This window comes from Miniopterus schreibersii, assembly GCF_964146895.1.
Source record: "Miniopterus schreibersii genome assembly, chromosome: 1".
In the NCBI taxonomy this organism is placed as follows: domain Eukaryota; kingdom Metazoa; phylum Chordata; class Mammalia; order Chiroptera; family Miniopteridae; genus Miniopterus; species Miniopterus schreibersii.
The window spans coordinates 118013080-118030785 of NC_138101.1; the positions used below are offsets into that span (position 1 = coordinate 118013080).

The window sequence follows — 17706 nt, forward strand, 5'->3', positions numbered from 1 at the left end:
AATGCTGGTGGAATGTTGGGATGGATCTGGAATTGAGAATTAGTCAAGGAAAATGTAATGAAGTTATTCTCCCCTGCCCCCAATAATTAGAGCAGTGTGGGGAACCTTTGTTCTGCCAAGGCCATTGGATATTTATAACATCATTTGTGGGCCATACAAAATTATCAACTTAAAAATTAGCCTGCTTTATTTGGTCATACATTTAATTAACTCACTCCTAATGTGGGTGAGCAGCTGGGACTGCTTCTCTTTGGTGAGGCCTTGGCAGGGCCAGACCAAATGATTTCGTGGGCCGTATACCCTGAATTAGAGGAAAGAGCTAAAATACAGGAAAGAAACAAAAACCCCAGCATGTGGATCATTGATCGTGTAATCATGAGGACTATCCAAGACTGTATAGTAGTGGGTGGGAGAAAATAGACACAATGAAAAAGAGGTCATCAGCGGAGAAGCGTCCCATTGTGAGGAGGTGGGGATGTACCTAGCACTAGAAAATGCTGCCGGTTTTCCTTGAGGACAGTCTGAGAGAAAACACGGGTCCCGTGCACGTGCAAGAATTGTTATAGATGGTCTGGGTAGTCTGGAATGAGGTCATTGTCGGTGACTGCCAGTTGATTCCTTACACCTGTGCCTCCAGACAGGAGGCAGTTGAGTGACTGAGTGCCTGTGACATTGTGTGCCTTCCCGCCGAGAGCCCTGACCACAGGAATCCCGGATGCACTCACTCATGGTTCCTGTGCTTTTGGGCATGGTGAGCTATAGCTCCTTGTAGACTTTTCTAGCAACCTTAAAGCCTGGGTGTCTCAACCTGGGGATTACAAAGCAGCATTTTTCTTGTTTCCTCTTTTAAGTCTTTCAAATTTCATAGGATTCTTTCAGTGGGATTCTTCTTTTCCATTGCTTTGGTATTTTCATTTCCATTTGTGGAAAGGAGGTATGTGCGTTTTATATTACATAATTATTGAACCCTGTTGAGTTTGTAAAATGTGGGATGTTTTCATCACTCATGATTTTTTCTTTTTTGAAGTACAGTATTTTTTGTGTGTTGGTTGTATAAAGCATATTTTCTTAAGTAGAGGCCCTAACATGTTGCCAGATGTAAGCTTATTTTTAATTTTTTATGTGTAGTGACAGATTCTAAGGTCCTTGGACTAGATAAAATTGAAATGTGATTTGTTTATGATTAGGGACTGCATAGTTTAAAATTACATATCATTTGCATGCATCTCTGCATAATAAAAAAATTGAAAAAATGTTAAACTTTCCTTGAATATTTAAATAATAACCTATAAAAATGTTACTGGAAAATATGCTACTTTTAGATCCATAAGTCACTAGCAGATAATGGTATAGAACAGTGGTCAGCATACCTGGCTCTCTACTTGTTTCTGGAAATAAAGTATTAGGAGAACACAGTCATACCCACTCATTTATGACAGAGCACGTCAACCACAAAGCCTAAAATGTTTACTATCTGCCTTTTGCAGGAAATGTTTGCCCATCCCTGACATAGAATAGCAGTTCTCAACTTTCCGTGTCTCTGGACCTTTCTGCACTCTTAAAAATTACTGAAGATTCCAAAGAATTTTGTTTATGTGGATTATATTGATATTGGAAATTAAAACTGTGAAATTAAAAAATTATTTCAATTCATATAAAAATAACAATATTAAACTTGTGACATGTTAATATAAATAACATTTTTATTAAAAATAAAAATAACATTTTATTAAAAAAATAACTTTTTTTCCTAAAACAAAAACAGCGAGTTGGGAATTTCTAATGCCTGGCTTAATTGAAGACAGTTATGTTCTTATATCACTGTATACTTTCAATTTGTTGCTGTATGTTTTGGTTGAGGGAAATGAAGAAATCCAACCCCAGACAGATCTACAGTTGGAGAAAGGAGAAGTATTGTATAAATAGCCTGTTCAGTTAATTGTGGATATTCTTGGATACAACACGGAAACTTGTTGTGTGATTGTTTCTTAAAGAGAGTTACAGTGTGGAATCTGAAAATACCGCATGTCAATACATTTATCATATTGGTGCTTTAAAATCCATTGGTTTATTTTGTACTTTGAATGAATCTTTTATTCATGCATGATTTTCTAATATCATGCATTGATAATTTGGAAATACTGGCATTTCTTGGTTAACACGGCATGTCACCAAGCAAAGACAGCCTCTGGATGCAAGTTTTCTAAACTTATTTTTTGGTTGAAAGCTTGTTTCATCATTAGCAACACACACTGTTGGTTTTCTTTGAAGTCCCAGACATACTTCATTCATTTTCAAGAAAATGTTTGCCAAATTCTCAAGCTTGATTAATCTGAATAGCCTGAATAATTTGTCTTTCAGTTGTTGGTTTCAAGTAAAAATGGTGTTCCATGAAAAAATGACTAGTTGAGTTTACAGAAACCCTCACACACGTGCTTTTCTTTGAGACAGCAGTTACGTCCTTTACTGCGGCATCACTTTCTCTGTACTGCTCATTTTATCACACAGTATTTAAAAGGTGGATACTCAAGAGCAGGGATTTTCAACCTTTTTCATCTCATGGCACACATAAGCTAATTACTAAAATTCTGCAGGACACGAAAAAATACTTTTTTTGCCTATCTGACAAAAAAAAGGTATAATTTTGATTCACTGGATGGCTGTTGTTGTGTTGGCTGTAGTCATTTTTTAATTTGACAACTAAGGGAAAAGAGGTCAGTATCCCTGAATAAATAGTCAGGTAATGCATGTTTTAAAAAGTCTTGCGACACACCAGTGTGCCGCTGCACAACTGTTGAAAATCATTGCTCGAGAGTCAGTTCATCTTTCTGGTGGCTGGTCCCCTTTGGAAAAGGCTCATAAGCTGCAGCCACAGTGACCACCCCAAATGGCATGATCCTAAAGCCCCACTTCCACAAGGACTGGCAGTGGCTTATTGCCACGTGGTTTATCCAGCTGGTGCAGAAGGTCCACATGTGCAAGGCCGGGCAAACTGAAGAGCCTCACATCCTGCCTCCATCACCCATATGTGATGCCCCACTGTAAGGTACCACAGCAGAGTGCAAGCCTTCATTGGCTTCAGTTTGGAGGAGTTAAGGGTGGCTGGTATCCACAAAAAGGTGGCTCACACCATTGGGATTTCGGTGGATCGGAGGAGGCAGAACAAATCCACTGAGGCCAATATGCAGCGTCTGAAGGAGTACTGCTCCAAGCTCATATTCTTCCCAAGAAAGCTCTCAGCTCCTATGAAGGAGACAGTTCTGTTGAAGAGCTCAACTTGGCCACCCAGCTGACAGGACCAGTCATGCCCATGGAGAGTCTGCAAGAAGGAGATAGCCTGGGTCATCGCAGAGGAGGAGGAGAACTTCAAGGTGTTTGCCAGTCTTTGCATGGCCCACACCAATGCCTGGCTCTTTGGTATCTAGGCAAAAAGAGCCAAGGAAGCTGCAGAACAGGATGTTGAAAAGAAAAAGTAAAGCACTGTTGGCATCTTGTGATAAAAGTTCATTATTAATTTTTACTGCTTCATTAAGGACATTCTAAAGTGAATACTTTTCTCTTCCTTTTTTAATAAGAATGCTTGGCATTAAAGAGTACAAGGAGGAATAATTTCATCTTGGTACCAGTGGTTTTGCCCACCATAGCTTTTCATCATTGGTGCAAATGTGGACACAGTGCAAAAGGCAAATAACATTTTTGTTTTTATTATAAGGTTAAAAATGGACTCAGCAACCTTGCCTGGGCAGAGAAGCAGACCGGCTCCATGGCTGGGAAAGCTCTTTGTTTGAGGACCCAAGTCAGGCAGACCTTCACCTTGCTGCATTCCCTGGTTGGACCAGCCACTGTCTTGGTTCTGTAGATGAGCACAACCATTGATAGGGACATCTACTTGGGTGCTGCAGTTAGAGGAATGGTGGCGTGAGAGATCCCCCTGGTCTTTTCCTCTTAAAGTTTCAACAATTTTAACAACTGTAACTCACAAAGAATTCCGTGCTCAGTGCAGAGCATGCCTGAGAGATGTGCACATTGAAACATCTACAGGTAGACAAGTGGGAACAAAAAGGAGAGGCAAGAGGGCAGAAGGGCTGGACTCAGCCCTGCAGCTGGGGGCTCACAGCAGGGCGCAGCCTGGAGAGGGGAAGGATCTGGTTGTGGCTGGTGGTTCCTTCAGCCTGGAGGAGCAAAGTGATTCAGTGGGCATTCCTGCAGGAGCGAGTAGTATGAATTTTAGCTGAGCCCAGAGACCGAGAAAGGACACAGCACGGGGGTGTGGCCATGGTTGTTGGGCTGTCAGCATTCCAGGCAGAGAAATAAAGCCGTAGAGCCCCGCTGCCCCATGGCCTCCCAGAACTCACCTCCCTTTGCTTTGGTGTCGGGTTGCAGAGCACATTATCTGCAAACCGCAGAACCGATACTACAGAATCACCTTTTTCCCTGAGCAAAGGGTGCACTCTGCGACAGGTCCTGGGATCAGGGCTCAGGGACCCTGCAGAGGTCCGAGGTCACCATTACTCAGAGGGCAAAACAACAAAGAAACTGGGTGTTTTTCCCACCCTCCTGCACCCCCTGCATGGCAGCTACCCTGATGGCAGCTTCTGGCTGTGGAAACAGCACAGGGTTTTTTTGTTGTTGTTGTTTTTTTAAAAAAATACATCTTTATTGATTTCAGAGAGAGGAAAGGAAGGGGGGGAGAGAGAGAGAGAGAGAAACATCAGTGATGAGAGTTATTGATCGGCTGCCTAGCCCACAACCCAGGCATGTGCCCTCACCAGGAATCGAACCCCCATCTCCTGGATCCTAGGTTGATGCTCAACCGCTGAGCCACACCCAGCTGGGCACAGCACAGGATTTCACAAAGCTAAAAAAACTTGTGATTCAGCACCACTTACTGGAAAATAGGAGAAAGATCTCTTCATATTAACCTGCTGGAGAAGTGCCACTCATATATAGATGCCTAGAAAGAGAAGGAATCCATCAGATACCATGAATAACCAAGGTAGCGAGGTAGCTCAGAAAGAAAATGAAAAATCTCCAGAAAGCAAACTTAAATACATGTAAATATGTTATATAAATGACAGAGAATTCAAAATTGGAATTCTCAGACTGAGAGGCGAGAAAATACAGACAGGAAATTTAATGGATCTAGAAAACAAATCAATGAACAAAATGTACTTTACCGAAGAGATTGTAACTTTAAGAAAGAACAAACAAATTTTGAAGATGAAGAACTCAGGAAAAGAAATCAAGAATGAGTTAGCAAGCATAGGAAATAGAGCAGACCAGATGAAGGAAAGAATTAGTGATATTGAAGATAGAAATCAAGAAATGATGCAGAGGAAAGAAGAGAGAGACTTGAGCATAAAAAGAAATTGAACTCTTCGAGAACTATCTGATTTCATCAGATAGAGCAATATAAGAATTAGAGGCATACCAGAGAAAGAGAGGGATAAGGGAACAGAGAGTCTATTCAAACAAATAGTTGATGAGATCTTCCCAAACCAATGGAAAGAGCTAGATCCTTGAATCCAAGAAGTAAGAACACCTAGTTACCTCAATCCAAAGAAGCCCCTTCCAAGGCACATTCTATTAAAACTCAAAAATTAATGCCAAAAATAATTCTCAAGGCAGACAGGGAAAATAAGAAAGTTACCTATAGAGGAAAAAGCCCGTTAGGTTATCATTGGACTTCTCAGAGGTTACTCTACAAACTAGAAGAGATTGCAACCAAATATTCAAACTACTGAAAGAGAGAAATTACCAGCCAAGAATAATATATCCGGCGAAGTTATCCTTTAAATATGAAGGAGAAATAAAGACTTTTCTGGACATACAGAATCTGATAAATTTTTTGCCAAAAGACTTCCATTGCAGGAAATACACCAAGGGGTTATTCTACGTGAAACAATGAACAAAAGGTCACAAGTCTACAAGTGAGATCACCAACAAACCTACAGCATGGACAGGGGTAATTTGTGACAACAAAAACATAAAAGAGGAGAGGGTAACGGTCTGTCCTGGCCAAGGAGGATAGACATCAGATGCATTCAAAAGAGAAAGAACTACTGTATGTATGAAACTTTCTTTTTCATAAACCTAATGGTAACCACATACAAGATACCCCAACTGAGACATATGGCTAAAAAAAAGAGGAAACAGAAGAAAGAAGTATTGAACACCACCAAACAAAAACAGACAGAAACACAAGGGGAAAGAACTAATGGAGGCACAGAGCTGCCAGAAAGTAAAAAATAAAATGGCTATAGCAAATCCTCATACATCAATAATTACCCTAAGTGTAATTATGTAAGTATAAACACTGAATTCACCAAGAAAGAGGCACAAGTAGCCAAAACCCAGCCATCATATGCTGCATTCAAGAGACACATCTAAGTTGCAAGGAGAAGGACTCAAAGTAAAAGAGTGGAAAATGATTCTCCAGCCAAATAACATTCACAGAAGAGCAGGTGTAGCCATGCTTATATCTGACAAAACAGATTTAAGGTAACAAAGATAATAAGAGATAAAGATGGACATTTTATAATGATAAAGGGACACTACATCAAGAAGACTTACCACTTATTAATATATATGCATCCAATCAGGGAGTATTGTAATATATAAAGCAACTACTCACAGAACTACAGGGAAAAACTGAAAAGAAAAAAAAAAATCAGTCATAGTTGGGGACCTTAATACTCCATTGACAAGCTCTAGATAGATCATCCAAACAGAAAACCGGCCTTAAATGACACATTAGACCAATGGACATAATTTACATTTACAGAGCCTTCCATCCTGGAACATCAGGTTACATATTCTCCAGTGTAAATGGAACATTATCAAGGGTAGACCATATGTTGGGTCACAAAACTAGCCTCAACAAATTCAAGATCATTGAAATTATACCAAGCATATTCTCTGACCACACTGCTTTGAAATTAGAAATCAGCTGCAAAAAGGAAGTAAAGAAACCCACAAATATGTGGAGATTAAACAACACATGACTAAAAAATGACTGTGTCAAAGAAATAAAAGGTGAGATCAGAAGATATAGACAAACGAGAGTGACAAGATGACATACCAAAACTTAGGGGATGCAGAGAAAGCAGTTATGAGGGAAGTTTATTTCATTACAGGCCTATCTCAAGAAATAAGAGAAATCCCAAGTAAACAACCTAACATTACATTCAGGAACTAGAAAGAAAAAAAAACAAAACAAAAGCAACCCAAAGTTAGCAGACGGGAAATAATAAAAATTAGAGTGAATTGAATGAAATAAGAGAACAAAATGACTATACAAAAAAATTAATAAAACAAAGAGTTGGTTCTTTGAAAAGATTAATAAAATTAACAGACCCCTTGCTAGACTCACTAAGAAAAAAAGACCCATATAAACAAAATCAGAAATGGAGAAGTCATCACAGATACCACAGATATACAAAGGATCATACTAGAATACTATGAAAGACTATATGCCACGAAATTCAATAACCCAGAAGAAATGGATAAGTTCCTGGAAATACATAACCTTCTTAGACTAAATCATGAAGAACTGGAAAAGCTAAATAGACCGATCAACAGTGAGGAAGTTGAAACAACCAATCAAAAATCTTCCCAAAAATAAGAGTCCAAGACCAGATGGCATCACCAGTGAATTTTACAGACATTCAAAGAAGATTTAATACCTGTCCTTCTCAGACTCTTTCAAAAATTGAAGAAGAGGTAGTACTTCCTAACACATGTTATGAGGCCAACATAACTCTGATACTAAAACCTGGCAAGGATTATACAAAGAAAGAAAACTACACACCAATATCTCTGATGAATACAGATGCAGAAATCCTAAACAAAATACTAGCAAATGAATACAACAGTACATAAAAATAATACATCACGATCAAGTGGGGTTCATTTCAGGTGCAAAGAATGGTTCAACAAACAAACCAGTCAATGTAATACAGCACATTAACAAAACAAGGGATCAAAAATCACATCTTATCAATAGATGTAGAAAAAATATTTGATAAAATATAACATCCATTTATCATTAAAACACTCAATAAAATAGGAATAGAAGGAAAGTACCTCAACATAATAAAGGGCATATATGACAAACCTTCAGCCAATATCATACTCACTGGCGAAAAACTGAAAACTTTCCCTCTTAAATGAGGAACAAGACATGGATTCCTACTCTCAACATAGTCTGGAAGTCCTAGCTAGAGCAATCAGGTAAGAGAAAGAAATAAGAGGGAAAGAGAAAGAAAGATTGGGAAGGAAGCAGTACAAGTGTCACTTTTTGCAGATGACATGATACTGTGTATAGAAAATCTTAAAGACTCCACCAAAAAACTGTTAGAAACAAATACAGTAAAGTTGCGGGGTATAAAATCTGTACAAAAATCCAACTGCTTTTCTGTATACTAACAATGAAACTTCAGAAAAATAAATGAAAAAAGTTTCTTTTGTAATTGTAACCAAAAGCATGAAATACCCAGGAATAAACTTAACAAAGAATGTGAAGGGCCTATAAATTGAAAACTAAAAAGCATTAAAGATATTTATTGAGACACGATGAAATGGAAAGATATTCTGTGTTCATGGATTGGAAGAATCAGTGTAGTTAAAATGGCCATATTACCTAAAGTGATACATAGATTTAATGCAATCCCCATTAAAATTCCAATGTCATTTTTTAAAGAAATATATCAGAAAAGTCATTTGTACAGAACCACAAAAGACCCTGAATAGTCAAAGCAATCCTGAGAAGTACAAAGACAGAGGTATGACTCTACCTGACTTTAAATTATACTACAGAGCTACAATAATCAAAGCCGCATGGTATTGGAGAAAAACAGGCACACAGATCAGTGGAATAGAATTGAGTGCCCAGAAATAAAACCACATGTATATGGGCAAGTAATTTTTGATAAAGGAGCCAGAAACGCACACTGGAGAAAAGAAAGCCTCTTCAATAAACGGTGCTGGGAAAATTGGAAATCCACATGCAGAAGAATGGAACTGGATTACAGTTTGTCCCCATGTACAAAAATTAATTCAAAGTGCATCAAAGACCTAAATATAAAACTGGAAACAATAAATTACATAGAAGAAAACAAAGGCACCAAACTGTGGACCTTGGTCATAGAGAACATTTTATGAACTTGATCTCAAAGGCAAGGGAAGTAAAGACAAAAATAGATGAATGGGACTATATCAAACTAAAATGTTTCTGCACAGCAAAAGAAACCAACAATAAAACAAAAAGCAACCAACTGAAAGGGAGATGATACTTGCAAAAGGGGTTAATATCCATAATACATAAAGAGCTCATAAAACTCAACACCAAACAAAGAAACAATCCAATTAAAATATGGGCAGAGGACCTGAACAGACACCTCTCCCAAGAAGACGTACAAACAGCCAACAGATACATGAAAAGATGCTCAACTTCTCTAGCTGTTAGGGAAATGCAAACCAAAACTATGATGAGATAGCACCTCACACCTGTTGGAATGGCTGTTATCAACAAGACAATAAGTGTTTGGAGAGATTGTGGAGAAAAGGGAACCCTCATTCACTGCAGGTGGGAATGTAGACTGGTACAGCCACTATGGAAAACAGTATGGCAGTGCCTCAGAAAATTAAGAATAGAGTCACCATATGACCCAGCAATTTGTCTTTTGGGTATCTACCCGAAAAACTCGGAAATACTTATTCACAAAGACATATGCATTTCTATGTTCATTGCACCATTATACACAGTAGACGAGGCACGGGACAACCTTTTCAATAGTGGATTGTATAGTGATGTGGCCATGGGTTATGCATATATGCATGTAAGTTCTTTGGTTAATGCCCCCCCCCCCCCCCGAGATTTGTCTGTCTGTTGCATGCTTCCGTGTATCTGGATTTATTTTGTTTGTCATTTTATTTTGTTCATTAGATTCCACATATAAGTGAGACCATGTGAAAGCCCTAGGGAGGGGGCGGGAGCAGGGTGGAGAGGGTCAGTGGGGGGAAAAGGTGGACATCTGTAATACTTTCAGTAATGAATATAATAAAAAAATAAAAAAGATGTGCATATATACTATGAAATACTACTCAGCCATATGAAAAGATGAAGTACTGCCATTTGTGATTACATAGATGGGCCTTGAAAATATTATGCTACGTGAAATAAGTCAGTCAGAAAAAGCTAAGAACCATGTGGATTATAAAACTGAAACTCGTAGACACAGACAACAGTGTGGTGATTACCTGAGGGAAGGGGCTGGGGGGGTAGTAAAGGGTAAAGGGGACAAGTATATGTTGGCCGAAGATTTGACTTTGGGTAGTGGGCACACAGTGCAATGTATAGATTATGTATCATGGAGATGTACACTTGAAACCTGTGTGACCCCATTAACTAATGTCACCCCAATAAATTTAATAAAAAATAAAAAGTTAAATATGTTAAAATAGTGTCAATATGTTAATAATCACAATTGATGCATTAATATATTAATATACTATTAAAATGTTAAAAATATATTTATGAAAATAATTTGGCCTCACGAATCCCTCTGAGAGAGTCTTGGGGTCTACAAATCACACGTTGATAATTACTGGTATAATTCAGCCCCACTCCCACTGGAGAGGAACTGGAGATTGAATCAATTGCCAATGGCCAATGATTAATCAGTCACACATATGTAATGAAGTCTCCATAAAATCGCAAAGGGACCGCGTTCAGAGAGCTTCTGGGTTTGTGAAAGTATGGAGGTGCAGAGAGGGGCCTCTTCCCACATACCTTGTCCTGTGTATCTCTTCCACTGGCTGTGCCCGAGTGTGTCCTTTTATAATAAACTGGTAATCTGGTAAGAAAATGTTTTCCTGATTTCTTTGGCTCTAGCAAATTAATCAAACCTGAGGATGGAAGGTGTTTTGACACCTCTCATTTATAGTTAATTGATTAGAAGCACAAGTGACAACGTGGACTTTCTATTGACATCTGAATGGGGAGAGACAGTCTCGTAGGTGTGAGTCTTTAACTTGTGGGATCTGATGCTATTTCCAGGTAAAAAAGGATCAGAATTGAGTTGAATTGTAGGACAATCACTGATAAAACAGAATTGCTTGATGTTTAAAAACCACATTCTGATGTCAGAAATGAAGTAGTGTTTATACTGAGTATTGAGGGTAGAAGAGACACTCGGGCAGAGAGTCCGTTTCTTTAATAATGTGTGTATGCCGTTTTTCTTTTTTCCTGGTAACTTTTTCACTGGGTGCAATTAAGACAATCTTTTCTTGACTCAAAACTCGGAAAACTTTGCTACAAACACTTGCACTCCTGTGATTGACCACTAGATGTCATGAGTGCTACGGGAGCCCTAAGAATTACCCCTGGCTGGTAGAAATCGGACATTGTAAGCTCGTAGACCTTCACATATTTCACTGTTTCCACATGATAGATGCCAGAAGAACCTGATACAGTGTGATATATAGAAGCAAGGTACAACTGGAATAATGAAATTTCAAAAATAAGCCTTTTTAAAGGAGGGTTGTAATAGTTCTATTGGGTATTGTAAATGCTTCAGGTGCACTTTATACCGCTATGTTCCTGGCTCTCTCTTTTTTATGGAAAGATGGATTGAACTTCAATTTAAGAATATTCGGTAATCCCTCTCAGGACATACTATAACAGCTGGTATTTTTGTGTTGTAGAAAATCGATTCCATACAACAGTCAGTGATAATTACAGCTGGGTTCTGACAAATTCCAATGCATTTTCAATAAATTTAGCCAAAAAAAATACATGATTACTACAAAAATTTAGCTCAGTTTGAAAGTTAAACCCAGCAACCCTGCTTGATTTTACAAAATATTGAGCATTTTAGTGGTAGGGATTATACCAAACTATTTATTTTTTACTATAGATGTTCTGAGAAGAGAATTACTTTGTAGCATACATTTCTTAAACAATATAACTTTGGAAAAATTTAACTTTGAATGTTCATTGTGAAATAAAAAATAAGAAATGCTAAGGCTTTTCATATATGAGATATATGTACAGCAGCAATATCAACTCAGAAGGTTGTTTTGATGTGGAATGTAAGGTTGTCTTAGTATTAACAGAAAGCTTGATGTAAGCAAAACTTTGCTTATTATATGGTATTTGTTGTTTATAAAAGTGAAACACTCTAAGTTTTTAAGGCTGAAGAAAGTGGTAGTTTGCATAGTATATGTATTTCTGTGGTTAAACAATCTATGCCATACAAATTAGAACTTTTCTCATGGCATAAAGAGCTTAAATTACATACTGAGACACGCGTATAATAACTGCCTACTCACACATACATATATATTGCCCTAATTATAGAAATGTATGTGCATACACTTTGTAAATTCTAACCATCTCTACCTTTTTTTCTCAGCAGCAAAACAAAAGTCTACTAATTGAATGCATATTTATTTTAATTTATTGTTGAGAGTATTACAGATGTCCCCCATTTCCCTCCCCTTGCCCCCCTCCACCCTCTCCCACCGCACCCCAGGCCTTCACCTGTCTGTTTTCTGTGCCCACGTGTTATGCATATATGCTTATGAGTTCTTTGGTTAATCTCTTCCCACCCTCCTTCCCGCCTTCCTTCCTGCCTTCCCTCTGAGATCTCTCAGTTTTATGCTTCCATGACTGTGGTCCTGTCTTGTTCATCAATTTATTTTGTTCCTTAGATTCCACATATACGTGAGATTATGTGATATTTAAATTATGTATGGTCTGTTTCGACTCTCTTTGTGTTTGAATTTAGGAACACTTTTATGTAGTTGAATTCTAATCCTGATTGTTAGAATAATTTATATAAAAGAAAGCAGAGTTGCCTTTTAGAATTTTTTGGGGAAAACAGTTTCAGAGATGACCATTAATGAAACTTTGCTTTATCTTTTTCTCTCTTATTTTTTTATTTTTAGCTTAGTGATTTATATTATATTTTTATTTGGTATTTAAAATAATTGCCCTCATATTTTTAATTAACACTCCTCTCTATATAGATTTATATGCATATTTTGACTCTGTCAACCTTTGTAATAATAGAAAACAAAATTCAAGACATTGCACCAGATAGTCTGGTCCAATGTAGTCTATTTAATGGTGAATTTTTTCCTACGAACATTCACTTTGATAATTAAAAAGCTAATTTAGAAGGCTTTAATAGAATTTTACAGTTTGGACTTTTTCCAGTGAAATTTGGCAAGCTCATTTATTATTCTGTAATATGAATCATCAATTTAAAGGCTTTAGAATTGAAGTGAGGCAGTTTTCTGGGTGTTTACAATGTCTGTTTTTTCTTTTAATATATGTTAAAATACACTTTTAAATTACTGAATTTGCTTTATAGAGAACTGGGGAAAATCCATTAGAAAAAGAACTTAAACACATTGTTTAGTTCTCTGATTTCTAAAAAATGTAAATGTAGTGCATTTTCCGTTATTAAGCAGCAGTAGTCTAAATTTAAACCACATGTTCTAGGTGTCAGGACAATGTAAATTTTAATCTTGCTGCTTTCTTTTATGTTTACATTTTATAATCTCATTACCTGAATTAAACAACTCCAGTCATAATAGCCAGCATTTATTATTTGTTTGCCATGTCCCCGATGCTATGTTGTGTGCCTTATATTTAATTATCAGTTTTAAATTGCTGTTATCTTCATTTGCTTGCAAGGAGTTTAAAGCTTAATATGATTAAATAACTGTCCCAGATCACAGAGCTCACAGGATTAGAAATTAGGCCAAACTCTAGAGTAATTGCTGTTAGCTACTATCTAATAGTACATTTACTGTTTATTTTGGGATAAACATTAGTTAAAATAGTTATCGAAAAGTAATTGATATTTTCCAAGATACACCAAAGTTTTGTTTTTACTAAAAGAATTTACTTTTGTATATTAGCTTGGATTGTTAGGTTTACTTTAGATTATTAACACTTCTGTAAATCTGTAATACCGTGCTTCAATTCTAGTATTCTTTCATAGGTTATTTGCAGTTTTCAGTTAGAGAGCTTTGCAGTTGTGATATTAGGATGAGCTCTTTTTAAAAATTAGAATTAGCTATAAGTTGTTGACAATTTATAGTCTTTGTTTTACAGTAGGAAATAACTTAGAATTATGATTAACAGAGGGAAGGAATTTTAAAATGGTATTTGCTTACAAAAGCTTCTTTAAGTTCTCCATCTATGCATTCAGCTGTCCTCAAACTAACCTTAAAAAGCTTTTAGGGAGTCTTGATACATCCATTAAAAACTTTCATATTTTTAATTAGAGATTTTACATCAAAACGAAAAACTCTCACACTCAATATTTGTATGTAGCACGTAGAAAAAATTCTGAAGAATTGTGATCTCTCTGGTAGTGTGTTGGAATACGAGTTAGTTCCAGAATGTTGCAATTGAATAACCTTTCTTTTTATTATAATTTAAACTGTTCTTCTTTGTAGAAACGGCCTGTGCGATATATAAATCTTGGTAGACAGCACGGCTGCAGGCGGTGGAGCTGGAATTCCCTGTGGCTTTCTGAGCTGAGAGCGTTTGTGTGGAGTGAGGCGTCCAGCCTGCAGTCTGCATCATGCCAGCTTTGTCAACAGGACCTGGTAGCGACACAGGTATGTGAACCCGAGAGGGGTGGTTTCCTTCCATCTTTACTTAAATCCTCTTGTTCACGGTGAAAAACAGAGTTACTTTAACAAGTGCAAACAGGTCATACTTGTGTAACCAAGACGAGGGGCATAAAATCAGCGTATCCTTCCAAGAAAAGGCATCAAAGGGCATTGACTGCTGCTTTCTGCAGGTTGTGGTGCTTGTGCTGATCCTCTCGTACTGTCTTTTTGAATAATGTTCTTTATTTACACTTCTTTAAAAAATATTAAGTATTTTAAACATACAGAAAAGTGTGGTAAACACATAGTCACACCTTACCTGTGGAGGATACATGATACCTTCCTAGACCCCAGTGGATGCCTGAAACCGTGTATAGCACCAAACCCTGTATGTAGTATGTTTTTCCTATACATACATACCTATGATAAAGTTCAATTCATAAATTAGGCACAGTAAGAGATGAACAGCAATGACTAATAATAAAATAGAAAAGTTATAACAGTATACTGTAACAAAAGTTATGTGAATGTGGCATCATTAAGTAAAATAAGGGTGATTTGGACACAAGCACTGTGAGACTGTGATGGTCACTCTGGTAACCGAGATGGCTACTAAGTGACTAACGGTTGGGGAGCGTATACAGAGTGGGGACGCTGGACAAGGGTATGATTCACGTGCCAGGCAGGACAGAGAGGGGTGGCACAAGACTTCATTACGATACTCAGAGCAGCAGACAATTTAAAACTAATGAATTGTTTATTTCTGGAATTTTCCATTTAATACTTTTGGACCTTAGTTTACTGCAGAAAGTGAAACCACAGATAAGGGGGAGACTACTGTCCAGTGATATTCATATTAACCTTCACTCAGATTTAATAATAGGTACAGACTTTTTGCAATACTTGCTTCAGACGTCTCACTTTTTTCTTTAAGAAATAAAACATTATTCCTATCCCATTCTTGTATTTTCCTTCTTTCTGTGACCAGAGGTAAAAACTATTCTGAAGTTCAAATATGTCATTAAGGGATTTAATTACAACAAACATATTTCACATTATTATCAGTTGTAAGACTTAGTGATACTTACAATAAAGATTTCCAAGAAAGGGAAAAAAACTCATGCTTTTATGTATGTGTGAAATCCCCTCCTTCTGCCCTGATTCAGGGGGTGGGGTGGGGTGGGGGGTCATTGCCCCCTTGAATTCCTTTTCCGGGATTCCCCAGAATCGACTCTTTAAAAATGCAGATTCCGGGACCCTTCCTAGAACTATTAAAACAGCATGTGAGTGGGTTGGGGATCTATGCCAAGTATTTTAAAGACCCCGCAAAAGAAGTGGTGTCATAGAGTGTGACTAAAAAGAAAGTTCCGAGTGTTGCACTGAACAGACTGAATTCGGTTCTGTTAATACCATTTTATAACCAGGTGAAATAGCTGTCTCACACTGGACAGTTACTGGCACCACAGTGTTTATAAAGCTGAGTCACAAATTTGATTTTGTGTTGTATTATGTTACATTGGCATTTTCATTAGCACTATTTTCAAATATCATTCTTTGCTGTTTAAAGCATATTTACATTTATATTTGGACAAGTTTTGTCTCATCTTTATCCATCAAGAATGCTTTTTTTCATACTGTGATTTATACCGAGGATTAGTTTTTCTTAGGAAGTGATTTTGATTTTTAAATTACATAAAAATATTTTTTCTCAAGACATAACTTGGAAGCCAGCTTCTTTGGAAAATTCTTTTTTCTTTTAGTTTTTATATAGTCCCACATTATGTTGTACTATATAAAATGAATGATTTAACTTTCCATAGTGGTTTGGGAAATTGTAGCTAAAATTTATTTGAAGCATAAATTTACTACAGTTGTGTAATGAATTTAAGTTTTATGCCTTGGTATTCACCAAAAATACCTTAGTTTAATTGAATGCAAAATAGTGTTGCTTACATTTAACTCAGGGAATGATTAAAATGGAGTATTTATAGTTTATAAGGCAGTTTGGGTGTCAGTCATGGAAAAGAACATAGGCTATTTAGAATTTGAAAAGGACTTTTCCACACATAGCTGGCTCACTTGGTACAAATCTAAAATGCTGATGTGACTCACCCTTGGCTTTGTGATATTTTTGACCTGTATGTCCCAACAAAGTTTGAGTCAGGCAGAAAAGACATGCCTGTTCCAAGAGTCACACTGCATTTGGGGAAGTCCAGAGTACGGTGTACCCATCAGGTGGTAATGGTTTCCTTGTAGTTTCTCGCAGACCAGATGCTGTTTAGCAGGCAGGGGTCATGTATACCATAAGCGGTGTTGCTTAGCAATGTCGTCGCTGCTGTTCCCATTATCAGGTCCCCAGGGGAACCGCCATGGAGCATAACTCAAGGGCAGAGGCTCGTGCAGCAGAGCGGCACGTGACTAACAGTGCACACACCACTCCTGTGGGAAAATGCTTTCAGCGTCCGACTTCTACCATTTCTCCCTCTTCTTCTTTCTGCTTAGTTCAATAAGCAAAACAGTTTTGAATTCCACAAGTAATATATAAAAACATTCTCATTGTCAAAGTTGACTAGATGAAAAAGGGATTCTTACTCCCCACCCTTTCCTTAGTCTCATTTTTCTGTCTCAGTGTGAGGGGCATTCTTCCAGAATTTTCTGTACATTAGACACTTATGTGTGTTTGTAAGTATATTATTGTATGTATTTTTTCTTTATTTTTAAATCACAGATTCTGGCGTACTCCATGGATTGTTCTAGAATTTTCTTTCTATACCAAGTAATGCATCTTGGAGGGGTATTTCATGGCAGGGGTTTGTGTCTATGTATCTGTCTCTGTATCTCTCTCTACGTACACCTGTGTACCTGCCTCATCCTTTTAAGTTAATGCATTGTTTTCCATGGTATCGCAGTACAGTGAAGCACAGGCTACTGGTGATGAAAACCCTGTTTTTGGTCCTTTTCTAATATTTTGGGAGAAAAGATGTGCACATTTAATAGATGTCAAATTGTTTTTCAGAGTAGTTAAACCACTTAATTCATGGCCAGTGCATTAAAGATCCTTTCCTGAGGTGG

At 37.3% G+C, this 17706-nt stretch overlaps 1 protein-coding gene and 1 pseudogene across 4 annotated transcripts in view; both read left to right on the forward strand.

The window, feature by feature from the left end:
* LOC308547502 (large ribosomal subunit protein eL13-like) overlaps window positions 1-3476 on the forward strand; it is a 32775-nt pseudogene extending 29299 nt beyond the window's left edge. The window contains exon 4 of the transcript in view: window positions 2864-3476. The product of the transcript in view is annotated as a large ribosomal subunit protein eL13-like (transcript). The remainder of the gene's footprint in view (window positions 1-2863) is intronic.
* Window positions 1-17706, forward strand: part of MPP7 (MAGUK p55 scaffold protein 7) — a 288719-nt gene that overhangs the window by 44006 nt on the left and 227007 nt on the right. For all 3 annotated transcript variants that reach the window (XM_081118191.1, XM_081118193.1, XM_081118192.1), the window contains exon 2: window positions 14476-14640. In XM_081118191.1, coding sequence (XP_080974317.1) covers window positions 14604-14640 — 37 coding nt within the window. In that variant the 5' untranslated portion in view covers window positions 14476-14603. The remainder of the gene's footprint in view (window positions 1-14475; window positions 14641-17706) is intronic.